This window comes from Cyanistes caeruleus, chromosome 3 (assembly GCF_971803275.1).
Source record: "Cyanistes caeruleus chromosome 3, bCyaCae1.hap1.1, whole genome shotgun sequence".
NCBI classification, from domain to species: Eukaryota; Metazoa; Chordata; class Aves; order Passeriformes; family Paridae; genus Cyanistes; species Cyanistes caeruleus.
The window spans coordinates 108,780,863-108,808,227 of NC_141703.1; the positions used below are offsets into that span (position 1 = coordinate 108,780,863).

The following is a 27,365-nucleotide window of genomic DNA, read 5'->3' on the forward strand; positions in this document are numbered from 1 at the left end:
TTCACATTAAATTATTTATTCAGTAATAAACAGTGACACTTTTCTTTATACAAAGCCCCCACCCCCAACCCCCCCATCAGTTTTGATCAGAGGGGCAAACATTTCAATGGAGTTTTGAGGGAAGCAAGGTGGGAAAACAGGTGGGGGGAAGAGAGAGACCCTGATTTGACTGATGGTTTTAAGCAACAGCTACAAAGAGCGAGCAGGCAAAGTGCAGCACAGTTCTGCAGATATTTCACTCCATTACTGTAAACCTCAAACTCCTATAAACACTGGTTGTCTATAGGTACCAAATACCTGAGCCTCAGCTCACCAGGACCAAGGCTGGACCAGCCCCCACTGGACTGCAATTCAAGGCTGGTCCCAACCATCCCAATGCCACTGAAGGTTTCCAAGGCCACAAAGCTGATTTATGTTGGAGGCTCGAGCCTTTGAGCAGGTGCATGAAATAACTGGAGTGTTTTTAATGACCCCCTCCCCATCCCTAAACTTTCTTTATTGGGAGCTGAAAACATAAAAGTGGTGCATTTTCCCAGGGAACTCCAGCCCAGCTTCCAGGGGTCCCACTGTGGTGGCATGGAGACTGCAGAGCAAGGACTGGGAGAGGGTCAGGGGCACTGAGCAGACCAAGGGCAGCTAAAGCACGGCTTTCCAAGGACATCTACAGCTCCCCTCAGCAACCAGTTCGCCCCATAAATATAAACCTGCTAACACAGCCTAAATTCAGTGTATTGAGCAGTGGCTGCCCAACCATGGGCATACAGTTCTGGAGAGGATCATCTCTGCTCTCAGTCCCACCAGCTCAACCTTTCTAGGGCCACTCCTGCCCCTCCTGCATTTTGAACCTTACTTTTTAAAGGGGCATCTTCCTGCACCACAACTCTCAGATTGTGCCCATAGGGCTAATATGTAAAAGCAGTATTTATTTTTAAATACTTTCCCGCTTTACATGAGATTTTAGTTCCAAACAACATGCATCATCTTTTTTTAAAAACCCACACACAAACAATACTTATCATCCAAATACCCTTTAGAAGCTCAAAGGCTGACATACAAAAACCAAGAATTCCACTTGAAAAATATATATATTTCTAAGTTGTTTATAAGGAAATATATGTGTTGCTGGCCCATTGATATGGAGCAAAAGCTTGTACCTGAAATTAATTAACCATATTATAGGCTTGTCTGCTGAAAGGCAATATATTGCACCTCTCTACATAACCGCTGATTTCATGATCATCTTTACAGATACAAATCAGGTGATTTGAAAGGGGTTTTTTAATGTGTTTTTGTTGTGTTCATTTTTTTTTTACAAGTAGGGAAAAAAAACCACTCCTGAGTTAACAGAGAATGCAATAAAATGCCTACATTTTCCATCTCAGATGGGATTTGATGAAGTCATTCACTTCATTTCCAAAGGACATGCATTTGAGGCACGAGAATGGAACCAGGCACAGCTACATGTGAATGTGTACAAATACATTTGTAGAGAAATATATCCATACACATTGAAGAATTGTGGGAGTGGGACAGCAAGACATGTGTAACAGCCTGGAAGCAGAAAGGCTGGGTGAGTCAAGGAAATCCTAAGGGCAGGTTGGGGAAATGTGACATTCCCCTCCCTCTCTGAACGCTGTGATGAGAGATCTGTTCTCAGAAGTCTTTTGATGGAAGTGTGGGTGATTGAGACAAAATGCCATTCACTGAGGACCACCTGAACTTGTGTGTCTGGTGAGGGAAGGAATCAGAACAGAGTCCATTTTACTACTGCCAATTATTCATCTCTCCAGAAATTCCAGAAATCCGATCTCCAGGGCAGTCAGCGGCTGCACTATTCCATCTTCTTCTTGGGATGGAAATGGGCTATTGGAAAAAACTGGCATCTGCCTCTCAAAAACTGGTAGACAACTTGAACTCTCCCAGTCTTCAAATGAAGACATAAAAATTGATTGAAGATTTCTCAACAGTAACAGGAATAAAATAAAATCCTGGAACACTTTAAGGAGGTCAGTATTTTGAGTTTCTTGAAATAAAACAATCATTTCCCTATGTTCTCCCAGAAACAGTGACGGAGTACAACATGTTTTATAAGCCCTCTCAAAATGAATCATCCATTTTCTTGGGACAGCATCAGAACACACCACACATAAAAAGAATGAAACAACTCCTTCAGTAACGCATTAAGACACAACTTATCTGTGACCTGATTTCAAGGGCCTTTTTTATTTTCCCCTATCTGCAGAAACACGAGCAGTCTCAACCTTTCTGCTCCTTCTCGCTGCCATCCATTCCCCACCACTGCAGGCTCCCCTCCTCTTCCAAGAGCAAAACCATGGCAGCATCTGCTTCTCATAAGCACTTCTGTGCGTGTGTGTAAGTGTGCGTGTATGGGAAAGGGGGAGAGAAGGAAATCTGCTGAATTTAACTTAAAAGTTTGTCACAGGGAAGGGTGGGGTTGTTTTTTTCCCCTTTTCCATCCCTCAAGTTGTAGAACACAGAAGTAGGGCTACTGCTACGCACTTAGGCTTTTCCTTTCTCACTCGGTAGCACAAGGGACAATTAGTGACTGAGGGGGGAAGAAGAATTTATTTCGCTTTCAAAGTTGAGGGACTTGAGCATCAATGGCTACAGACAACAGCAGGTTTTTATTGGCACTTGTCACCCAGAGTTTGCAGAGGTTCTGCCAGCTCAGTCCCAGGTTCAGCAGCGGAAACTGGGTGCAGAACAGTAGTCCTGGAGGTGGAAGAGCCAGCAGCTTCCCCACTTCTTCATCCCCACTAACCAACAACTCAGTGATACAATCCAGAAAGAAATTCCAGTGCAAACTGTGGGCCTGTTTCGTTCCTGTCCTGCTTTTCCTTTGACATCTATAGGGAACCAGAGGAGGTTCCCTCATAGTATGAGCTTGTGAAGGGGAAGGCAGTGAGCAGACTGCTTTTGCTGGGCTTTAAACTATTTCAGGAAGTCAAACACACCTCAAAAAGAAATGCTGCCCAAAATTCTTTTGCTAGCCCTGCCACCCAAACTCTCCATCCCTGAAGTTCAAAGAGGACACACTGTCTCTTTCATTTCAACCTTTGCCATGTCCAGGGAAAAAGAACAAAAAAAAAAAAAAAAACCCACAAACAAACAAAAAATATAAAACAAACACTTAGATTTTTTTTTTTTCCTCACAGTATTTCTAATACTGTCAACATTCCTAAGTCAGAATTCTTTTCCTTGAGATATTTCTTGAACTACACTGTCTTGGTAAGAAAGTGAACTGTGGCAGCTGGTACTCCATTCCCTCCCATACAGTTTTTCTACTGCATTATGAATTTATTGACAAATTGAGGAGCTAGCTCCACCAGAGCAGCAATAATATAGAGAACTGTCATGAGAGCATAATTTATTGAGAGAAAGAAATACTGATGGACTACAAAGATGAGGAAAAAAACCCCACCACATTTAATTCATCATCCCAACACAGAGACTACAACCTTACTACTTTAAAGCAATATTTAAGCATAGTCCATTCAGCATTTATACGCTGTCTCAAACTCCAAATCAGCAAGGTAGAAACTTAAGTGTCTTGCCAAACTGTGATATAATCCTAATGCCTCCAGTGCCAGCATGTCAAGCCCTCTCCCTTGACAAGGAAGAATGCTCAACACCTCATAGGATCAAGTTCAAAAAGCCTGGAGGGAAGCAGCAGTGCAGGGAACCTCGGAGTGGCATGCACTTCCCAACACCCCCCCGCCCCTTTCACACACAGATCCATGTGGTCTCCACCTGACCAAATTACATTTACAATGCTCAGTGCCTTAAAATTGAACTCTTTCTTATCTCAGCCATGTGTTTATATCTTGGTTTTTCCACTCAGATGGTGTGTCTTTCAAACAGGGATGTCTGAGAGCAGTGGTGATAGAAATATAATGCTTTGTGAGAGCCTTGGAAAATATTACAGAGGGACCCTGGGTGCACAGAGCAGAAAGGGAACATCTCCAAGCAACAGCCAGGACCGAGCAGCCCTGATCCTGGGCTCCCCTCAATCCCATCTAAGCTCATGCTGACACTGGCTGGAGTCCCCAAGGGCTGGGCATGGAGACTGACCCAGCTCCAGCCCACTGTGACCCCGCGGCCCTTACCCAGGATTTGTCCACGCTCACCTTGGCTCCAACCAAAGCCTTTATTACACAAGTCAGAGCCAAGGCCCAGGCCAGGGGGGTTTCCCAAGCAGAGGGCTGTGGTTCCACGTGGCCAGGCTGCCTTTCCCTGGCCAGGCCTCGGCGTGCAGGCTCAGCACCTGCGGCTGCTCAGGGACCGCAGCTGCGGTCCCGCGGCACAGCCCCGGCTAGGCAAACACATCCTGGAGACAAGTGTAGTGCTTCCCTTGAGCTGCTCAGCACACACAGCAGGCTGGTGGAAAACCTTTTGTTTCCACGAGACACACCTTTTTACACAAACCTGGATGTTTGGTTTTTTTTTCCCTGAATTTTGATGTTGTAAGTTACCACCTTGAAATGGCTTAGCTGAAAGTCCTGCCTGTAGGATGGTACTGATATTTATGAGGGCCTGCAACATAACCCACAGGGAACTGTGTTCAACAGCCTCAGTGGATCATAGATGAGGCCCATATTAGTGTCTGATTTAAGAGTGTTTGGTCCATTTTGAAAGAAGGGATGGGTTGGGAATGCAGTTGCTGTAACCTCAAGCTTTGCTCTATGCTAAAGGTGTTTGTGAGCTTCTGACAATCAGCACAGCACAAAGCCACCTTCAGAAGCAAGAAAAACAAGACCACTTTTACTACAACCTAACACCAGGAAAAAATATTTGGCTGAAACTTCAGGTGCGAATTATACTTGCTTAAGCTAGAACAAAAGGACAAAAAACATCAGAATCTAGTAATGTGGAAACAAAGGAGTTTAGCTCTTTAAAAAGAAAGGAAAGATAGACATTTGAGGTAACAAACAAAAAAACCCAAAATGCACAAATACATCACAGACATCTAAAAATAGCATTTTATACATTTTTGCCAGTGCTTCTCTGAGAGCAAGTTCTTTAAACAGAACTTAACAATTTTACAATTTTTTTTAAAAAAATATGTCATCCTAAAATAGCCCATCAATCCTTACCCAAACTTTCTGTATTTCTACAAAAATAGATGCACAAAGAGCTACAAAATACTGTATTCCTGAAAGAAGGCGCACTGTAGTCAAGGGAGAGTCTTTTTTTCCTGACTATTGAGACTGTTCATAAAAATATCAAGCTGAACAAAACGAAACACTGTTAAAGGAGCAGAAAGGAGTTAGGTTGCCCAGCTGCAGCAGGCTCAGATGAGGAAAGAAAGAAAAGTTAGGTTTCTGGTTTTGTTTCCAACACTGTGGGACCCATAAATGGCCTTACAAATAAAAGGCTCAATAGCAAAACCAGAATAGTTGGCTCTTCATCTTCATGTGTGTCCTTTGCTCCATGCAGAAGGAGTCAACCACTGCTGTGTCACCCGCCCTGCTCTGCCAACTCCAGCTCTAGCTGTTCTTAATTTCTCTGCACCTCAGAACCAAGCAGTTTCCTTGCTCTTGTCCTGATGCTGTAGACCTACATTTCAAAAGAGAAGAGGAAAATAATTAGTATTAATAAACATTTGTTGAGTTAATAAATTCGATGTTTTTTCTTCCCCCTCCACAAGCAACTGAAGTAAAGATAAACAAGTTTTGATTGAATAAATAAATATTAAAAAAAAAAGAAGAAAAAAAAACACCCCACAACAGTTTAAAGGACTTGTTAGCAATAGGGTTACTGCTCCAAACTTTTTGGTTTATGAGGGGTAAAATTAAACCATATTGAAGTTTGATTCTGGTTCAAGTGTTTCAGAAATGGTGATAAAGTTCCTGTATGTTCTTCCTTGGTTTGAGCTAATGTGGAGCATGACATGGAGTGAAAAAACCCTCCATAAACTCTGCATCAATCACCCAGTATGCAGCAAGTAGTATTTCCAGACAGGGTCCAGCCACAGACACCATCTCCTCTAGAACATGCCTGGGACACCTCAGGATTTCACAGTTTCTGTGGCATTTCACCTCGCAGAGGAGAGAGGGAAAACGTTCCTGCAGCAGGCAAAAAAACCCCAAACCATTTCACCTACAGAGTGCAAGATTTTCAGCCAAGAACGACTAGTGCTTCCACATGGGAAAAATTAATGGTTTTCAGCTTGCATTTGTTATGAGTTCCTCTAATATTTTCCTTTGTAAAAAAGTGAGGACTATCTAATAAATGTGGTGCGATGTTGTGGCTTTAGCATTACAGACTTGGAACCTGCATTTTAATCTGGGATTTCTCCACTTCAGAGGGATCCAATCTCTAGATTCACACCTAACGGGGCATAAACCTCAAATCCAGACAATAGAAGGGCAGGGGCAGATTAAATTTCCCAAAGAATGTATTTCTTGCTCATTTATAGGGAAAGTAAAGGACAGAGATGAAGGCACATATTTGCAGAGCTAGTAAGGCACTCAAGTCTCAATGATTTAAAAACGTGTCCTTTGAAGTTTTGAGGCAAGTAAATCACATTTCATGAAATGAAGGTACATTTCCCACTACAAATCATCATTCCTGCTATACAATCTACCAAGGCATCTGACTTGTTAAGAATTCAGGGTTACTTTCACCACTGATGTAAATAGGTGCAACTCCAGACCTCAGTGATGGTGTAACCACCAGAGCTCCGTGTTCATTTGATGTTCAACCTGTGAAAATTGACATATCCATGTGCTAGGCATGGATCTCATTTCCAAATCCAATCACACAGTGAATACGAAGGAAGACCCGTAAGTTTTCAAAAAGCCTAACAGGCATAGAGGATTCAGATCTGACAACTATCTCCTTGCTTTAAGGTTATGAACAGTTAAATATTTAATGATGATCAGCATTTCAGAGCTGAGCTGCAAAGCAATTAGCACTCACATAAAAGATGAGAGCATATGGCTCTGTCCATGTGAGAATTCCCAAGCAGGGTGAAAACACTTATGTGTCCAGCAGTGAAGAGACAGGGAAAACAGAACCCATGGGTGTGGTGTAGCAAACCTTGTTTAGTGCTTTCTGCTCCATTTCACATGCACTTCTACCTGTTTCTTCAGGATGGAAAAACTGGGATATCCCTCAGCTAGAGCATGCCTATAAAAACACATTCAGAGGCTCTTTACTCAATGAAGATGTCTCCTTGTTGCTTAAGAGCTATTTGTTTCCCTGACAGCATCATACACAGACAGTCATAATGAACTGCTGTGAGATCCCTTCAAAGCTCCCTCAAAGTCAGTGATGACAATTTGGGGCTATTTTTCCTCTGCTGCTTGCAATTTTTTTAAACAAGGATAACCCCCACCCCCCCCACCCCCAAAAAAAAGGGAGTCAGACAGCAGAAGCCTTTCAGAGCATAAAGGAGTCATTTAAGTTCACCAGCAGAGCACTAAAGGACACCAGAAGCAATGGAAACCTGTAAGAAGAGAAACAGGTTATATTGCTCCTGGCAGCTTAAAAAATATGACACACACACACATGTTTAAGAGCTCTTCCACCTGACAGCAGGGAATAACTAGCTGAACAGGCACCTTCCTAGGCAGGTGTCTTTTGCAAGACACAAATAATTGTAACAAGGAGAACTACGGACTCTAATCAGCAAGAGAAAACAATTCAAAAAACCAAAGTTGTCCTATTTACAGAACTGAACATGGAACATTTTCCATGCCTTTTCCTCATTATATTCCTATCTCCTTCATGGCAAGGCCATCTGCAGTCCTAATACAGAATCCAAGGCCTGCTACTCATCCAGAGCTTCCACGTGCAGTGCAAGTGCTGCAGTGCTTTCCTTTTAGCAAGGAAATCCTCACTTGCACTGTATGACCCAGCACTGCCACTCCAGCAAAATTCCCCTTCCCTGGGACACCAATATTAGAGCTCAGTGCCACACAAACGTTATGCAGGTTCTGTGGGGGGGCTTTTGTGGCAAATTTGTGGGGGGTGTGTGAACAAACATACAGAAAGGATCAGATTGGCCCCTCAAGCTCCAAACTCAATGTATCACACTGACACACAGGCATTTCCAAAAGGGGATTTTCCACAGTAAACCAGGACTGAAGGATGTTGGTTAATTCTTAGTTGGTTAACCCTAAATTTGAAGCTATTCACCTCAGGATAAAGAATGTGCACCTCAGTTTTAACAGATCTACAGCCGTCACTCATGCCAAAGTCCTGCTTTGCTTTTAGTGTGCTGGGGCTGCAGGAAGCCTCCTCCAGCACATCTGTCTGTCAGCAGGACAGGATATCTTCCCAGGCTCTGCAGCAGCAAGGCAAGCTGCTCTGCTCTCCTCCCCAGGGGCTGCCAGCACAGCTGGATCCCACTGCTCACCTGAAGGGCCTGGTGTGCAGGGCACCTCCCTCCCTGATCCCAAGGGAAGCACTGATGGCTGTAACCACCAGCAACACTGCAAGACAGAAATTTGCCTTCCCATCCCATGATTTTAAGTGCTGGATGTGGCTTGTGCATCCTCAGTGTAAGCAGTGCTGACACTGGGTTACAGCTGAGCTGCAGGCCACGCTGGGGACAGCCTGACCTCGCTTTGCTTGGCACCAGCAGGGCAAGGAACTGAGGCCTAAATCCAAACAATCTGTGCTTATTCCAATGTGTTTGTATCAATGGTTGACATGAAATGTACTCCTCTATTAAGCACTGTAGCTTTTGGAAGGACACTACACACCAGCAGACAAAACTTAGCAGCTTTAAATAGCTCTTGATGCAGACCAGCATTTTACCTAATCCCACTTGTACCGATACAGAAGCGTCTAAAAGGGTTAATTTGCAGTCTACAACGTGAGGATTAAGCCACATTTAATGGCAATCAGGTAGCTAAATCCTTCTTCATCCCCTAGAACAGGACCATGTAAATCCAAACAGATGTGCAAGAGAGATCAATAGTTTGTCAGCTCTGCAAAGGGCACGGTGCTGAGGTCCCACACTCCAAGAAACACAAATTCCCAAACTGCACCGTGCATGCAGTGGGAACCTCCTCCCAACCTGTGAAGTGATTCAGCATCATCCATTCCTGAGATGGATTATTTGGTTTGGCATGGCAGGGATTCAATAATGTAGCTGGAAGAGGGTAAGATTACAGCCAGCCTGCCCTGATCCCAACACCGTCATTCCACATAATTCAGCGTGAGGAATTTTGCAAATGTTCCTGTAATTCCATGTGACAGTAGCACAAGAAATGTGACCCATGGTAAGAAAAGGGGGAATCAGTTTGTAAGTCAAGGATTCCAAAAGGCAGCGTCCAGGTATAGACCAAATGAACTTTTTTAACATAAAAACCACCTGAATTTCATGAAATCTGATATATTGACAGCTCCACAGGTTATTTTCTCCAGGGATATATCAGCAAACACTTCCAGAACTGACATTCTTGTCACTATGGCCTTACCCTACTCTGGAGAAAGCACTTTATGTCACTAAAAGCCAGCTCAGTTTTTCCAGGCCCTTGAGTCTGTAGCCTCTCTGCTGAGACAGCTGTTTGACACTAGAGTTAAATGTAATGAAATGCTGTGTGATGTGGAGATTTGTCCAGTATAACCTGCTTTCCCTGGGACTGCCCATGAAGCAAGTGCTGGATGTGACTCCACGTGGTACTTGAGCAGCCCCCTCCTCTCCCCACACCTTCCCTGGGATGTGCACACAAAACCCTGAGGCAATTCAGCTCCCTCTTCTCTCCAGGCCTGGAGTGCCTGTAACCAAAGCATTTGTCTCAACTGCACAAGCTGCAGGAAAGGCTAACAGGGAGCTCAGCCTTCCCTGCCCTTCCCACCTTGGAAAGCACATGTGAGATGAGTGTGCAGGGGAAGAGAGAAAATAATTGTAATGTCACAGGTTTCTGTGTTCTTGCTGTGCTTTATTGCCTGCACCCCTGTTTCAAAAACTGGGGCTGCCTAACAGGGCACTGCTGTTGTGTTTCAGTATGTGACTCTTTTGAATAGTCTCAAACTAGAGAGACACTGGTCTGCTGAGATTTTCTGTTTCTTCAAACCAGTCACACATTTCCCCTCTTTCTTCTTCCCCACAGGAACTCTTAGACTAAAACCCACACAAATCAAGCATGGGTCAGAAGTTAACAGTTCAGATCTTTTCCACTGCCTCCCACGCTGAGCAACCAAAAAACATGCAAGGATCCTGACAAAATTAGCACCCAACTGTACCCCTCCACAGGGATTTTCATAAGGAGCAGGCAGCACCAAGCCAAAGCTGTGTTTGTTCTCTAGGGCAGTGCTATTACCCAGTCCTTTTTTTAAGTACTTGCTCTTAAAGAGAAAAACAACTCACAGTCTAGGCTGGACTTGTACCTGAGCCAGGCAGTAGTTTCCCCTGACTAACAATTCCTCACACAGTTCTCTGTTCCATCCCCAAAAGGTTACCCAAATACAAGGCCCTGCAGGTGGACTGCTGGGGCTGGGTCCAGGAGGGCTTGTCCCTTACACCAGGGGCAGTCACAGTCTGCTCCTGCCTCAGACAAAGCAGCTCACTCCCCTTATGGAGCTTGTCACACAGGAAAATCTCAAGATCCCAGTCAGTTTATCATTTTGTACCCAGAAGTGTAAAATATAATTATTCTTGTATTGCTGGTTTAGCTGGAAATGTTATTTATATATATAAATTGTCCAGTGTTAAGAATCCTGATAAGCTTTCTCTTAGTGTTATTGACATCAAGACAGCAAGTGGCATAGTATTTAGAGGAGATTACTGATTCCCAGTTGCTTTAAAGGGAACAGACAGAGCTTTCTAATAGGTTCAGAGTATTTAATCTTTAAGAAACAGCCTTTCTTCCCTCACCCGCTCTTTATTCCCCTGCTCACTTAGGAAGGCAAAGAAGTGCTTCCACCACGCATTGAACCAGTCAGAGAGAGCTATCAGAAAGGGAGAAAAATAGTTACTTTAAGGAAAAGGGAGCAAAGATACAAAGCCAGTGTTTTCTTAAACAGGTAACACACTGTCTTTACAAAGTACTAATCTTCAAGGATTGCTGCTGGTGAGATAAATATCAGACTGAAAAAGGAGCCCTCAGTGGGGCCTATGAGCTCCAGGATGGATGCACTGGGAACTGTCAAGAAACTTCAGATCCTGAAGGCTGCCAGACTGCTTCTGATACAGAGACAAGACTGCCACTCAAAGCTCACAGACACAGATGGAGTTCATGGTCTGCAGTTCAGACCCTGCAGTGAAGTGGATTTAATCCACACACCTCTGCCTAAACCCTACAGAAAGATGTTTAGTTTGATGGCAAGCACAGCTCAATCAGCACCTCTATTCTCCATGTGCTATCTGGATGCTACACAGGAAGGAAATGCTGAGCTGCTCCACCTCAAGATGCAGTCCTCATGTACTCCAAGTTATTAGTTTATTGGAGCTGTATATTGGTGGATGCACATATGAACGAGCTGAACAAGCTGAGAACTTCCCCATGGAAGCATAATTGCATAATTAATATTTTCCCACAAGACTTAAACAAAAAGAAACAACACAGATCATGTCACAACTCATCTGTCTTGATGGGACCAAGGCAGATAAAGGCAGGGAGAGCTGCCCTGACAGCAATTACAGGAGGGATTCCCACATTTGGATGCTGCAGGGAGTTCACATCTCTGCTCAAATAAGTCACAGAAAACAAGCAACCAAAAAAAACCCCAAACAAACACCCCAAAAAAACAAACAAAAATAATAAAACAAAAAAAAACCCTAAAAAACCTCAAAAAACCCCCAAAAAAATCCTCCAAAAAACCCCCAAAATAAAAAAAACACCAAAGAAACCCCAAGAAAACCCAAAGACCTCCAAAAAAACCCCAGAACAAAAAAACAAAGAAAAACAAAACAAAAAAACCCCGAAAAAACCCAAAAAACACAAAACCCACAAAAACCCCAAAACAACAAACAGAAAAAAACCAAAAACACACCAAAAAAACACAAAAAAAAACAAAGATAGCCCCCCCAAAAACACCCAAAGAATTAAAAAAAACCAAAAACCTCAAAAAAACCCAGAAAAAACCAAAAACACACCAAAAAAAACCCCCAAAAAATCAAAGAAAGCCCAAAAAAACCCAAAATAAACCCCAAAAAACAAACAAAAAAAAAAAACCAAAAAAACACACAAAAAACCCCAAAACCCCCCCAAAAATAAAAATAAAACCTAAAAAAACTTCCAAAAAACCCCAAATGAAAGCATCTCACCTGTATCAAAGCCAAAAGTCGGCACGATGTCCACCGTTCCGTGGAAGGCTCCGGCCCAGGCTGAGGTAGCGCCGCTGCCCGCGGCGGGGTCGGCCTTGCCGCCTTGCTGCGGGCCGGGGATCCGGGCCGCACGCAGCGAGGGCACCAGCAGCGAGCCGTAGCGGGGGTCCCGGGGCTGCCCGGGGTGCTGGGGGTGCACATGGGGGTGGTGCACGTACACCTCGTGCATGTGTGCGTACGAGGGGCTCACCTGAGACGCTAAGGGGTAGTGCCAGGGCTCGGAGGCGGCGGGGGCGGCCGGGCCGGCGCTCTGGTGGAGGCCGTGTCCCGGCCAGCCGCTGGCGTCTGCTGCCGGGAAGGTGCCTGGTGCGGTGACGGGGAAATCGGGGTGCACTCCGCTCAAGCAGGGAGGAGGAGGAGGAGGCTGGTAAGAGCTGGTCCAAAACGAGGTTGGGAATCCGCTCCTTTGGCTTGAAATTGCTGAGCTTTCTGGTGGGGAGGGAAAAAGCGAAGTATGAGCGAAGCTGAACCACGCGTTTCGTGACGAAAACCCCGCGACGATTTGCCACTCTCTGAAGTTTGTAACCCTGAAATCAAGCTTCCTCAGTAAGTAGGGAATCACAGCACATTTGAGGCAGGAGGATTGTCTACTCCAATTTCCCTGCTCCAGAGGGGTCACCTGGAGCAGATGTCCAGGACCATGTCCAGTCAGATTTTATGTGAGCTCCAGACTCCACAGCCTCTCCAAAAAATCCCCCAAAACAACAACCGACCTAAAAAACTCAACAAAACAAAAAGTTTTCTTGTGTTCAGATGGAATTTCCTGTTTTCTAATCTCTCTGCCTATTGCCTCCTGCTCTGTCAGCGAGCATTGCCAAAGGGAGCCTGGCTCCCCCATCTTCATTCCCTCCCATCAGGATTTTATATACATTAGATTTCCCCCCACCCCAAGAAGATTTTTCTTCTTCAGGCTGTAGAGTCAGAGCCCTCTGAGGATCTTGGTACAGAAATTGTGAGGAGAGGCTAACTCCTGCCCAGACTAGAGCACATCAGTCAGAAAGGTTGCAAATGCTTCTGAGGAAAGAGAACCAGCTCACACTGCAGAACAGGAAACATTTGGCTAGAAGAATCCCTGATTTTCTCAAACTAATTGCATGCTTTGATGGGATAAAGGTTGTATCTAACACAGCTTATGCAAGTCCTTTATAGAATAAATTATGATGCCCTCTACCCAACAGGATCATACAAGCAAGAACCATCTATGTAGCTCAACAAGGTTTTTGTCAGAACTAAAAGCTGCTTCTTTCAGCTAGGGCTCAGCTCACATTTAAATGGATTCCAATACCTCTACATTATGAAATCACATTCTAAAAATTCCTCTTTTGAAGGAGCAGTTAGTGTTTTTGATGTGTAGCAAAGTCTTGGCTTCTCCATTCTCACAAACCTCTTGCCAGCTCATGCTAGAAAGTACTGCTTCATGCAATATGTCTCAGCTCCAACAGCATTTTTTTTTGGTCAAAGATGGAAACATAAAAATACAGAACTTCACCTCTGATGAAAGAACGGTCATAAAAATAGCCTATGGAGAAATAAAGCCAGGGAAGTTTAATATTTGATGAGGCCAGGAATCCTCTGTTCCTCATAACTTTTGTAAAAGTGCTTTTTTTTTTCTTTAAATCACCTTTTGTTTTGCTTTGTTTAATAAGCAGCTGGAATGAGACTTGGGTGAAGACACCATGGAGAATGAACAGATTCTTCAAACACTCCTGCCTCTGAACTTTGCTTATACAAAAATATTTTTGAAGCAAAAAAACTTGAAAGTATTTTCTGACTGTGTCATGCTTGTGGCTCTGTTTTAAAATGCATTAAAATCACAGAAATTTTTCCATACATCAATTGGCTTTGATTTAGGCAGTTTATTGAGTCTGATTAACTTCCGATATTGGAAGCAAACTTTGCAAACATACCATGGACAAACGTTGTGGATGCTTTGTGCCAAAATGCTTCAGAGGCTGCAAACTTATCTGGCAAATGCTTCCCAACATGGTTTTCTTCAAAAGCTTGGGTAGTTCTTAGCAATGGATTTCTATTGCAATTCATGCTTGAAGACTGGAGAGAGCTTCAAGCATATTACAGAAGCCTCAGCACTCCCCCAAAATTGGTATTATTCCTTGTTTGTAAACCATTCCTTGTAATAAGGGATTACACTAAGGTGGAGAACGTGTATGGCTTGTGCTGTTGGCAGCAGGGCTGACACGAAAATAAAAAAAAAGCCAAACTTCATGTCCAGTCTGTTGTTTTTCACACTACTTAACAGAGGAGCACAGCTTGACAATGCTCTGCCAGTATTCTGGAAAATTAACCTCTGTAATTGAGTTTTTGAAAACTATCTGGCTGTTATCTGCACGGAAAAGCCCTAAATCCAAAGCGCTGCACTTCAAAAAGGCACAGAAAAACCACAAAGTATCCGCAGGACAGCTTCAGTAACAGGAGAGAGCACTTTAAACCACTCAATCTGCCAGCCTGAATTCATCCCAGATTGCATAACAGCTTGGCTTTGCCAGTCATGCAGGAGGTCTAGGCCACGGAAAACCTTTGGCCATCTCCGTTTTTCAAACCTGTGCAGGTTTCACAAAGCCATCGCTGCTGCCTGACACTGTCAGGGGCCAGCCCGTGACACCACCCTCGCTGGAAAGGTCAGTCCTGTCACTGGACATGCAGGTTCCATCCAGGTTATACAAACATGCAGGAGAATTCCACCCACCCCAAGCACTCAGGGATATCTGGCCTCTGTGGAACAGGGAGAAACAGCCACTTCTACACTGCCCTTGGGAAAGAAAAAAAAATAAAAATAATAATAATTAAAAAAAAATACCTCTGTGCTTCCATGGCCTTTCAGGAGGCCAGGAGTTTTTTTTAACAAAAACTGTCTGCCAATAAAGATGCTACAGTTACCACAATTTCCTACCCTAAGTACAGGGAGGCAGGGACAAGGCAACATCCCAGAGACCACGGAGTTGTGGCTGGTGCAAATGCCATGGTGGCCAACCCAAGTGTTCACAACACACACTGAAAACACACCAGAAGTGCACACGCTGGGAAGGAGATAATGCATGGATCTTTCTGTACTACAACATCAGCTCTCACTTAAGGCAAGAGGGAAGAAAAGTAAGCTAGAAAAACAACCCAACGCTTTCATCAAGGAAAAAACATGTTGATAAAAATACCATTAAAGTAATATTAGTGTCCAGGTATCATCAGCACCTGCAAAAGATTTCAGGCAGCTACCCATAAAATTGAATATTCACATTACTCAAGCCTGTTGTAGGTAATTCTATTTTATAAAAAAAATCAGCTTCAAAATAATTTTAGCCTAACTTGATCAGTAGTTTCAACAGAAAAATGATGAAAACAGGGTTTTTTCAGAACAGTAAGTTCTAATTTTTATATGTAAGTAAACTTCCTCCTCAAAACAAACTAAAAAAATCCCCTGCAATATCACCTTAATGACAAAATCAGAGTTTGTGTTTTCATCAGAACACCTTATAAAAAAAAAAGGAAGCAAATAATGAAAAAAAAAATTAAAAAAAGTCAAAAACATTGCTAATCTCTCCGATAAAGGAGAAAATGAAGTGAGCTGGGGAGCCAGTTCATGCTCACACACTTTACATTGGAACCAGTTCCTCCCAAAACAGCTATTGCAAAAAGCTTTTTTTCTTCCTAAAGTATCTCCAAGTAACTAAGTAATTGACAGCAATTCTGACTACCCAGGGTTATTTATGGAAGAACTTCAAGTTAATCATGCTTTAACTTCTTTAGGTAATGGGATACAAACTCACATTCATGTGCTGTAGCCAAGCATCTTTGATACTGTGCATAAACCACAAGACCAAGATGTCAGCGTTGGTCCTTCCCCATTGTATTCAAACAGGAATATCTCAGAAACCCATTTGGGCCTGATAAAGCTCATGTCAGCTTCTTTCCTCTGGAGCAGCACATGCCCTCAGCTCCCCAAGCCTCTCCAGGGATTTCCACACCTCCTCAGCAGGTGCAGGGACGGCACAGGGTGGATCTCCTTACTTTATTCCTAGAAGACGTTCAGGACACACCAACCTCCATTCCCCACTGAGGGCAGGGGGCACACGGGGTCAGGAGGCAGCGTGGCTGGAGAACCCTCACACCAGGCCACCCATGTCCCCTGCAGAGCCCTCTGGGGACGGCTGTGAAACCACAGAGGAGGGACAGGGAAAAACAACAGGGTACGTCTGAGGCCAAAGGGAAGACACACGACCCCACCCACGGAACATCCCCAAGCTCGCTGAAGAGGGCTTGCTGTGGGCATGGGGTCTCTCTGGGGACCGCCTTGATCCCATTGCTAAAACATTTATAGCCTGTCTGGGCCATTTATAAACGCTCCAGTCTCCTTTTTAGTAAGAATAGGTTCAATCCTGCTCTCAGTCGAGTCAACAGAAAATTTCCCATTAATGTTAATGGTCCCAGCTCAAGCCATAAATTCCTCTAGCTCCCCAGCCACTTGTGCTGACCTTTGCTTAAACTTCCTCGGATTTGTCATCATCCTTCTGGAAAGCAAGTCCTTCTGTGCTATTTTTCTCTTCACAGTTGCTTTTCAAATATCCCATCTCTCTTTAGTATCTGTGGCTTTCATCAATGCCTCCACACTGCTGATTGGGAACACCACTGCTCCTGCTCAGATCCCACCAGCACCTCTCTCACCAGCCCAGTGTAAGGCCACTGCTCATCATGCTTAGGTTGCACCCCTCTGCCAGTCCACATAAGGATGTGATCAGAAACAATGCAGCTGTGGGGATCTTAAAAAACACCCAGACTGCCACATCCAGCAAAATGGAAAAAGCATCTTACTGCCACGCTTTTTCCAATTTGGAAGTCTTGTCTGTAAGGGCTACCGAGTGTCTCTGGCAAAGATCTGCTCTTTGTCACACCAATGCATGAAAGGTATATAGGCATAACAAGGGGTAAGTGTTAGGAGAGTGAGGAAATGGCTTGCAGAACCTACCACATTTCTTCTCCCTGCATGGAGGCAGGGCAATGTCATGCCCATTTTACACTCAGCAAGCCGTAACATCGTCTGTACCTCTCCCACAAGCAAAGCTGCAATGGAAAACAGCACATGGCTGCAGCCACAGGAGCCAGGGCTTGCTCCCCAGCCTATTCCATCCTGTGCTGGCTCCTCCCTGCCTGGAAAGCAGCCGTGGACAAATCCTGATCACCTGGCAAAGTCACTGAGAAGGCTGCATAGGTTTCCTTCACGTCCAAGGCCAGCACCCCAAACAGCTTTGCTCTGGCCTCTCAGGCCAAGTTTCACACTTGGAGCTAATAAAAAAAAGCCTCCAACCTCGCAGCAGACGTTTGTGAAGCCACGTTGAGGTCTGCCCCCTCCCACCCAGCCCCTGGCAGAGACAGGATATGGCAGGAGCGGGAGACCCCTGCTCCTTCCATGCCTTTGGCTGCTCTCTCCCCCTTTAACACCTCAGATCACTCAACCCAAGAAGCTCCTCAGTCCTTGGAGATTCTAGGGGGATTTTTCCACTTCCACAGAGAAGTGGAATTTCAGCTGCAATGCAATGTGTGTTACTGCAATGCAGCCCGAGTCAGCCACGCCACGGAGAGCGAGCTCCTGCCCCCTCTTACCTCTCCACAGAGGATTCAGCCCTGCCTTGCTCTTGGAAAGGGCAGTCTCTGAATTGAAGCTACTGGCTTGGCTCAAAGCTCTCGAGAAGTGTTCATCCACCACTGAACCAATGTCTCCCTGGAAGTAAGTGAACAGGACACAGCGAGAGTTCAGGTACTCCATCTCGGCAGGCTGGTCTTTCTCATCCTCCTCCTGCTTGCTGGGAAGGGTCACTTCCAGAGACTCCTGCATCTTGTTGTACACAGCTAACTTCTTCTGGGATTAGAAACAAAACAAACAAGAGATGTATCAGTGATGGCACTCAGTGGAAGCTCAACACATGGTTTCCTTAACAAAAAAAAATAGCTGACTACACTGAATAATGTAATATTCACTTTGTTATTAAATTTGGACTTCCAGGATACTTCACACTGGCATTTCACAAAGAAGAGAATTCCAGTGCCCACTTAAGAGTCTCCATTCCTCTCACACAGATGGACCTGCTTCTCAGGCATGTTTCACAACCACAATTTATCAACACCAGCTTTCACTCCATACTTTCAAAAGAAAGCAGACAGGCTCTAACAGCTCCCTCCTGATTCCCACCTGGAGAGAATATTCCATCAATAAAGGCTACAGAGGTCAAGCCCAGCTCTGTGGAAGGGTGGCCAGATACACAGCATCTGCACTTCACACATCCAGCTGGGCAAGCACCAGGTTTCTCCGGGCACACTCCTCCAACTGAGCTTTCAGGGCCCTCTGGATTCCCCACACTTACTGCTGAAGCTGTGAAGGTGGGAGAGTTTCCTGCTTCCTGGAAAATTTTCTACTCTATTATGCAACTCCACAAAATGCATAAGTTTTCACTCACTGACGACAGAATATTTATCACAGAAGTTATACCATGGGGTCATGACTGGGACTTGGTCAGGGGTTTGAGAGCTTAGTTTTTTGGTTGGTTTGGGGTGGTTTGTTGCTGTTTTGAGGTTGTGGTGGGAAGGGTTTCTTTTCCTTTTCCATTTTTTTCTTTTTTTTAACACCAGCTTTTGGAAAATAAGGTAAAAAAATTTAAGTCATAAAAAATTAAACATGTGATCTGGGGGAAGAGGGGGATTAACAAGTCCACAAACACATGCAGAAAAATCCACCCCAAACCAAAAACACAGAGAAGCATACAAAAAAGTAAAACCCTCACAAGCCATCTGTGAATGGCTATTTCAGAATCTTCCCTCTCTCTCTCTCAAATCAAACCTAAATGTCAAAATAAATGTGTGTGAAGATCCATTTTGCATGGAACATATTTTTCAGATGTTCCACTTTACAACTGTTTTCACAGAAAAAAAAAAAACCTCTCCCCACAACAGTCAAGCTGCAGGAATCCTAGCTTTTAGCTAGCCAGCCATTTCCACAGCTGACTTTACACACAAGCACTTTCAGGAACCCAAAAACAACTACAGTCCATATGCAGAAGTATTTCATAGCATTCCTACAGAATTACAGTTTGACTTATCTTTAATGGTTTGCTTGGCAATACTCTAGCACCATCAGAATCTCTTTAAGTTTATGGCTTTTTTTACCCTTTTTCCAAAGTAGTTCTAGAGAAAAAGTTAAACAACTACACAGTCTATAAAGTTTCATTTTTACAATAAATATGCTTGTACGATTTTAAAATAATCAAAAGTCGTTTTCTGACCTTGTGTACCATCACTATATTTAAATTCGGTGCTTTCTAAATTCACACAATCCGATACAAATTTCTCTCACTGCAGTACAAAATAAATGCTCCGGGGCAAAGTCGTAATTATGAACGGTTATTTTAAAAAAATAACTGCAAGGAAGAGCTATTGGCAAGTGGAATTAAAACCAATTCTACTTAAGGCTCACAGCAACTTAAGCAACGTATCTGACATTCCAGTGGGTAAGCTGATAAATGTAAAACAGCTCAGTGATACCATTAATTCAGATGCTGTTGCACAAAATGCAGTGAGGGACGTATGTAATTTTGTTTCAGCTGGGGATATCCAGGCAAAGGCCTGGAATTCCAGTAAATCTGTGCTGCACAAAGCAAGTTATACCTTGTTATAACTTGTGGCTCAGTTTAGCACAATATTGCTTAGACTTATGGGAGCACCACTGGGATTCACTAATAAACAAACAAAAATACAGAAATGGCAAAATAAAGCAGTTTTACTAGAAACTAGAATTGCTAAAATGAAACAGTCTGAGGCTGTAAAGATATTTTTGCAAAATGCGGGATTTGGGGTAACCTGCACTGTTTTTGGAAGTGCTTAGTGCCTTCTGTAAACAAACAAACGTCTCAGGGAAGTTCTCCTAATATTTGCTACTAAAAATACTAGTAAATAAAAATACTAATAAATGCTTCCTAGGACATCACTCAATGCTAGCTTCATGGTTTTGCCTGAGTAATCACAGACCCCTGAGACTTCAGAAAGACAGAAACAGTCACAGGGCAAGGGGCTGGGGAGGGTGCTTTTCTCATTTTTGGTTTTGGCTGGGCTTTGTTTTTTACCTAGAGACAAAGCATGAAAGAGATCCCCTACAGAAATCTAAACAGGTCTAAACACCTTGAACAGAGGCAGCACAGGGTAAAAGCTGCCTCCCATCCCTGCAGGTGCTTGCAGTGATGCTGCAGTTATGCAAATGCAGACACGAGCACGCAATTACAGACAGACACACAGCGCTAATACAGCCCCTGGCTTGACTTGGTGATCAGGAAGGAAGTCTTTCAATGTTCCTATACAGGGACTGGAGCTCAGGAAATTAAAACTTATCTCCAGAGTCGCTTCTCTGCGCAGGAATGTTCCCCCTTCCACAGCTTAAGAATCTAATTCTTTTTCCATTTCAACTCTCTTCCCTCCCCTCCAGTCCACGGGCAGTCATTACAAGATGCTCTGAGCATTTGCTCCTTTCGAAATCACCAAATCTGACCTTTTTTTTAATGTAAAAAACCCAGATAATAGGATTGATGGACAAGAACAAGGCCCTGTGTGTGGATTGAAGTTATTTAAGTGCAAAGTTGTGGTTTGCAGTGAGTTATTTGCAAAGGATAAGAGTTCTAAATTAAAAGGTTTTTCGAAACAGCAAGCCCGTAATCAGACACAGATCTAATTAATTTGCATTTCAGGAAGATATTATCAGCCTGTAATTACAAAACTCTTTAAATCAGACACTACAGTGAGAGAAAGTGACTCAAGTTTTCCTTGTATGCAATGCATATACATCCTTTGATAAGGTGAGGGGTTTTTTTCTCCCAACTCACCTAAAATACCCTGTTTGCACAAAAATTCCCTAATTTTTGTTCTGACCTTAACAGTAACCTTCTCACAGTATTTTTGACTGCAGTTGCATGAGTGGAAAACTATGCAAGATCATCAGCTGCTAAATGAATTTGTCCCACAATCATGGGGTGTGAGGGAACAAAACCAAAAAACCCCCACAAACACTGGGTAGGTTTATGGCAACTAATCTCAGCTAGTCCAGTTTCACTTGTACTTTTTCATTTGAACAGTTCTGGTACATATTTAAACAGCCAACTGCATCTGTAATTATTTTGTAAAGAGTATGTTCTGACCAAACACGGTGTTATCTCTTGTCAGTGTTCAGTACTTGAATATATTCATTAAATATATTTTAATATATTCATTTAATATATTCATTAAATACAGCTTTCCCTTCCTTACACTAAAGACTGATATTAAGCAGCTTCTGAAAAACAGAAGCAACACCTAAAATCTTCTCTTGGCCAAGACACAGAATACAGAATTTAAATTCAGAATACAGAATTTAAGTAGAAAACAGGGAAATTCGATGTCTATATCCTTTAGATAACAGACCCTAGTTCATGGTTGAAATGGTTTCACAATCTCTGGGTGAGTAGAGCTGTACAGCCCAGGCTGAATTCAGCTTTGTCGTGGTTTTAGCTACCCCATGACAAGCTTCAACCAATATTATATTATTTTTATTTCATACATTCACAAACAGGTAATTCCAAGAAAATTTAAACCCTTCAAATCATACAACAAAAGGAAACTGAAGATCAATACCGTATCACTACTGCTATGGGAATATTAAGAATAAAGTTTATTCTGAACAATCATTATCCTGTCTTCCTGAGCACTTTTACACCAAGAAAACATTTAGTCCAAAATCTCGCACAAAACCCTCACCTTGAAGATTCCTGCTGTTTTCTGACATAGCCTACCCAGAACCAGGCAAAACAGTTCTCATGCAGCGAAATGTTGGCCACATTAAAGCCTGTGGCAAAAGTCCAACTGACTTCAAGGGTCCTGGGTCTCACCCAGAGTGTCTGGTAAAAATGTCAGAGCATTCCTCTTCGCAAATCGAAAAGAAATTCACTGCCAGCAGAAACCAGTTAGTAGCCAGCAAAACAACAACAACAGCAAAAACAAAACAAAAAATAAACAAAAAAAATCACACCAAAACAAAGAAAAAAAAACAAACCATACTTAGATAACAGAAAAGGTTTTACTTTAGCCAAGTTTGAATCAAAAATTCAGGCCAGCTCTTACTTTTCATATAAACTGGTTGCCTTTTCCTACAATTTATTATCTCCATACATGCCACCATACAGCATATGGTCCTTTATGCTCCCAAGCAACAAAGTCTGGTGTGCCTGTGGCCACCTGTTACAGATTTTCCATTAGAAAAAGAACAGGAACCAAAAATAAAGAATAACTACGCTGAGGAAACACTATATGACCCTATCCTGAGAAAAAGGCTGTCATTTGACATAAGCTTCTGAGAAGGAATTCCAGCAACAAACTCGAGGCAAATCCTCAGACAGTCCTCCATTTGTGGAGCTGCCTGCCAAGCAGGCTCCTATTGATAACACAGAAAGTATTCAAGGAAGAAGACGGTTCCAAGCAATCAGGGCACTCAGTGCTGGGCCTGAAAGATGTATTTATGGCACTGCCCTGAAAACATGAAACAGTAGCTTCTACCCACACAAATGAGCAAGGTGAGCGCTTGTTTTCAGCTGAGCCACTGGATTTATAGAGGTAGAACCTGGAGGTGTTGCTATGCTCTGCTGATGGAGGGACGTGGTGGAAAAAATAATGAATTTACACACCTTTTGCTGTACATGTAAACAGAAATGTACCCTTAAAGGTCTAATTTTATGTAGCTAGGGAAAGATAAAACAGAATTTGGTCCAGTCAGAATGAAAGAGTAAAGTGAGCCAAACTTTTTAAACCAGTGATGTCTCGTATGATTGAACCGAAAAAAATCAACCAACAAAACTTCACACACAAGGGCAAGATGTGACACAGGTTTTACATCCTGTAAATCTGAGAGGAGATGAGTTATACAGGTTATATAGCTTCCAGAGAAGTTAGCAGAGCAAACAGCAAAGGAAGAGCCTTGAAAAAGAATGTGAACTGCAAAAATTGAATGTGAAGCCACGCTCTGCTGTTACCTACCATCAGACGCTGCAGACTGCCACGCAGCATAAGCAGTAATAATAAGCCCATCCTCAAAAGCTGGGGGCACATGATGCACAGAATTTCACCAAAAAAACAAGTTACAGTGTGTGAATTGAGGTTTAGAAACAGCCAGCTGACACAGCATCAAATGTGACCTGTCCTTGTCTGCAAATCTGTCAGTTTGGAATGAAGAACCGAGCTAGTGACCTAAATTGCTAATGAAGACAAGGCCTTATCTGGACAAAGTCAGTCTACAGCACTGCCAGCAGAAAGTCTGACTTGAGCATATCACAACTCCTTATGCAAGACTTGATTTAGCAAGGACGGTGTTGGCTTAGACGTTGGCTTGCCTCTACATACCATGGAGAAATTCCAAAACTACCATTTACTGTAACTTCCCATTCCTAAGGCCTTTAGCTGGTGTGCCAGTGAGCCAGGGTGAGTCCTACCTGAGCCTCAGCCCTGCAGCTTGCTGTGCCCAGGCTGATGTGACGTGACGAGCCGTCCCCACGTGCCGGGAAAACAACGGGATTCTGCTCCAGTAACTTACGCGTTTCCAACGCCGCTCTGAATTCCCTTGCACCCATCCCTCACCCAACCCCTAGGAAAGCCAAAGCTCGCTACTGCATCTGCACAGCCCTTCAGCAAAGTGGACAGCAAAGAGCATTTTCATTTTGCCAGTCTGCAGGGTTTCACCCTCACGCCTGCACAGCTCCCCACCAGACTCAAACACGCTCGTATCCTGACACCGGCACGCACTCGCTCCGTCTTCTTGTGATGGAGTATGGTAATCCCGATTTATCCGTAAAATTAGGGCCACACCCCATTTTCATCAGCTCATTCTGGCACCATACGAGCATGTATATACCCATGTTTCGCTTGCTTCCCTCCAGCAAGCACCCTGGACTTGAGCAATCTCAAAGATCTAAGGTGCTAAGCCTCCACTCCCATTAACATTCAAGAGGAATTCAGGCTCCAGTCCATTTAGAGCTTTAAAAAAAAAAAAAAGAAAAAATAAAATCTCATCTAAATTAACTTGCCAGCAAGTCCTTTCCTGGCTAAGGACGAGTGAAAGCTACGTTTCCAGAAACTCTGCCTTTCTGTGCATGGCAAAAATCAACTCCGTGCTGATTTTAAAGGAGGAAAAAAAATACGGACACAGAAATACGGGAATAACTTTAGTGTGGGGAAACTTTAAAAAGGCATGATGGACCACCCCCTAAAGCTACAGCACTTCTGCACAACCCAGGTGCACACTAGTCCACCATTTAAAAGCAGTCTGAAACTTCCCATTAAAAGAAGAAAAAAAAGGAGGCAATCATTTGAACTGCCCCTGACCCACAGAAACGCGACACGCTCTGCAGAGAGATCCCAGGGTCCAGAACTTGAGCCTGCGATGGCAGCTCCACAACTAAAGAGCTGCTTGGCTCTTTAAAGCACACAGAACTGATTTCCAAAGCTGGCATAACCAATTAAACACTTGAGATGGCTTTGCTACAAATACCTGTGGAGATACGCAGGCTTTAGTTAAGAGTAACACGCCTGTGTCTCCTTGCCCTGAGAAGAGCAGGAAAACCAGCAGCAGCACAGCGTGGAAGAGCTTTCTGTCTCAGAAAACAAACTGAAAGACACCAGCATAGTACAACACCACTGAAAAATGCCTTGGTGGAGTCCACAGATATTTTAAGGGTGAGCTCCATTTTATCATGTCCAATGCGGAGACTTATTTTTAAGATATCCCACTAATTCATCTTCCCTCACTGTTATTTTTAAACCACGGCTTTAATTCCAGCAAAGAGGAACATTCTTTAAAATGGTCATCATCCTCACAAAGAGTGCAGGAGAGTTTTACATGTTGAACACATGTGTAAGAACCAAAAACCTGGCAACAGATTCTTCATCTTTTTTTGTTACATTCTCTACCAGTTGATTAAGCATCTCTGACAGGACAATTCAGAAGGAACGGACACTTGCAAAATGTCACTCGTTACCCAAATAAATCTTGATGCATGAGGAGTTCATTCTATATTTACTTTTTTTTTTTTTTTTTTTAATTTAGAAAACATTGGATTCTGAGAAAATACATAAACCACTCTAAAGTTAGCAGCTGTTAGAAGTAGAGGGTGCAACACTTTCTTCAGCAACGACAGCTCGGCTTTTCAGTCTGGCATCCAAACAGCTTGTGAAGACCCTCCAGCTCCAAGTGTGTCAGGAAAACCAGGGCAACCAGGATTAACTGAATTAAATCAAACTGTCAATAACACGTAGAATAGCCATGTTTAGAAAGCTTTTAGGTGGGAATGTGATATACAGTGCCAGCCAAGCCTCAAGAGCTGTACTGGCTCATCAGAGCTATCTACGTTTCTTGCCTTGCTTTTCTACCTTTACTTGTTAAACACCATAACCCACGAGAAATCAGTTTCCTTAAAATAAACTTGAAAGAAACTTCAGTGCTCATTAGGGCACCCCTAGAACATTTTATATATGGCCCTGCTTTTGGATGAGGAAGAAATTTTATACTTATGCTTAAAAATAAAAAGCACTTGCACGTGACACAGTCATTTAATAGATTTCTCCCATACTAAGCGTTCTACAGATCTGGAAGAAAAATACAGACAACCACTTCCAGAGTTAAATGTCAGAAAGCTCAGCAGAGTTTCAATTGCAGTTTTCTACTTCTAGGTCTCTCGGTCAGAGAATCAGGCTGTTAGTGATTATTTATTAATTTTCCCCCCAGATCACACAGGCTATGAACTGGAAACCCAGATATCCAAATAAAAAACTTCACAAGAAAATCACTGCACAGACAGAAGCTTCTGCTAGATGTGACCCAGATTAGCAAAGAAATAACAGCAAAGGCACTCTGCAAGAGACAGAACTCACAAGTTTTCCAGAGCTCGCGTTCAGAGTGAACAACATGAGCAACCTGGACGAGTTCACTGGGATATCGTTACTGTAAGCGAGCTCTCTGTCTCAATAAAGGAAAAAATCAGCAGTACACGATAGGAATTTTAATGTTTTAGCCCATACTCGTGTCTCCCAGGCAAGTTGATACTAGGGGTCACTTCCCATGTACGGAGAAAACAATCTTCATGGATAATAATGATAAAACCTTATGGAATGCAGCAACAACCAAAAAATGTATTCTCAGATGACTACATTAGGGCCAAGTCAATATTAGTCCCACTTCACCCACGCACTGCATAGTCTAAAAATGCTGTCAGCCCGATAAGAATTTCCTGATTCACTTAAAAAAAAAAAAAAAAAAAAAAAAAAAAAATACATCTGATCACCAAATTCAGCTGGAAACTCGCCGCAGACGATCTTGCAGGAGCGCCGGGGTGAGCGGCGCGGTCCCGTTCCGCCCGTGTGCGCTCCCGCGGGCTCGGGGCGAGCACGGCCGGCAGAAGGGGGACAGCAGCAAGGAAATAACTTTTTCCTCCTGCCCCGCGCCAGCCGAGCGAGCCAACATTCCGCCAGATGCAAGAATCTGGGGGAAAAAAAATCATTTCTTCTTGTCAGGAAGGCTCTTACCAGGCTCCGTGGCTCCGGGGCACCCTCAGCAGCTCCCCGCATCTCCAAATCAGGCCGGGGGCTGCGGAGCGCATCGCTGGCTGGCCGGGGCGGAGGTCTCCGCCCAGGGCACCCAGCGATGCGCCATGCTCCCGCCGAGGCGGGGAGGCTCCCCGAAAAGCCCCCGCGCCTCCCGGCCCTCGGCACCGCGGCCCCTCGCCCTGCGCTCCCCGCGGCTCACCTGCGCGCAGCCGGGCGCGGCCGCATAGCGGGGCGCCCCGCACGCCGCCGGGGCGGGCTGCTGCATGGCCGCGTCCGAGCAGCTCATGGCCGCGGCCGCCCCGCGCCACCGCCGTCTCCCCCTTCCTCTTCTCCCCCCTTCTGCCGCTGCTCCCCGGCGCGGGGCGGCCGCGGCCAGGCGCCGCTCGGCCCCGGCTGCCGGCGCATCTTCGGCGGCCGCCGCGCCCCGCGCCCGCACTTATAGCGCGGCGGGGCT

At 44.0% G+C, this 27,365-nt stretch overlaps 1 protein-coding gene across 2 annotated transcripts; it reads right to left on the reverse strand.

Annotated features, from left to right (window-relative positions):
- On the reverse strand, positions 1–27,365 carry VGLL3 (vestigial like family member 3). 2 transcript variants are annotated; one of them, XM_086883567.1, is made up of 4 exons: positions 27,111–27,365; positions 17,915–18,170; positions 12,245–12,733; positions 1–5,577 (listed from the first exon to the last, which is right to left on the reverse strand). In XM_086883567.1, the coding sequence occupies exons 1-4, from the start codon at positions 27,195–27,197 to the stop codon at positions 5,534–5,536; spliced, it is 876 nt and encodes a 291-aa protein (XP_086739693.1). In that variant the 5' UTR covers positions 27,198–27,365; the 3' UTR covers positions 1–5,533. The 2 variants fall into 2 exon arrangements, with proteins under 2 accessions (XP_086739693.1, XP_086739694.1); XM_086883568.1 differs by having other exon boundaries at positions 17,915–18,167; positions 27,111–27,242.

Coding starts and splice junctions, on each gene's coding strand:
- VGLL3 (XM_086883567.1), bottom strand. CDS start 27,197: ATGAGCTGCTCGGACGCGGCCATGCAGCAGCCCGCCCCGGCGGCGTGC. Junction 18,171..27,110: donor CCGCGCCCGGCTGCGCGCAG/GTGAGCCGCGGG, acceptor TTCTAATCCCAG/AAGAAGTTAGCTGTGTACAA. Junction 12,734..17,914: donor GCTGAATCCTCTGTGGAGAG/GTAAGAGGGGGC, acceptor CCTCCCCACCAG/AAAGCTCAGCAATTTCAAGC.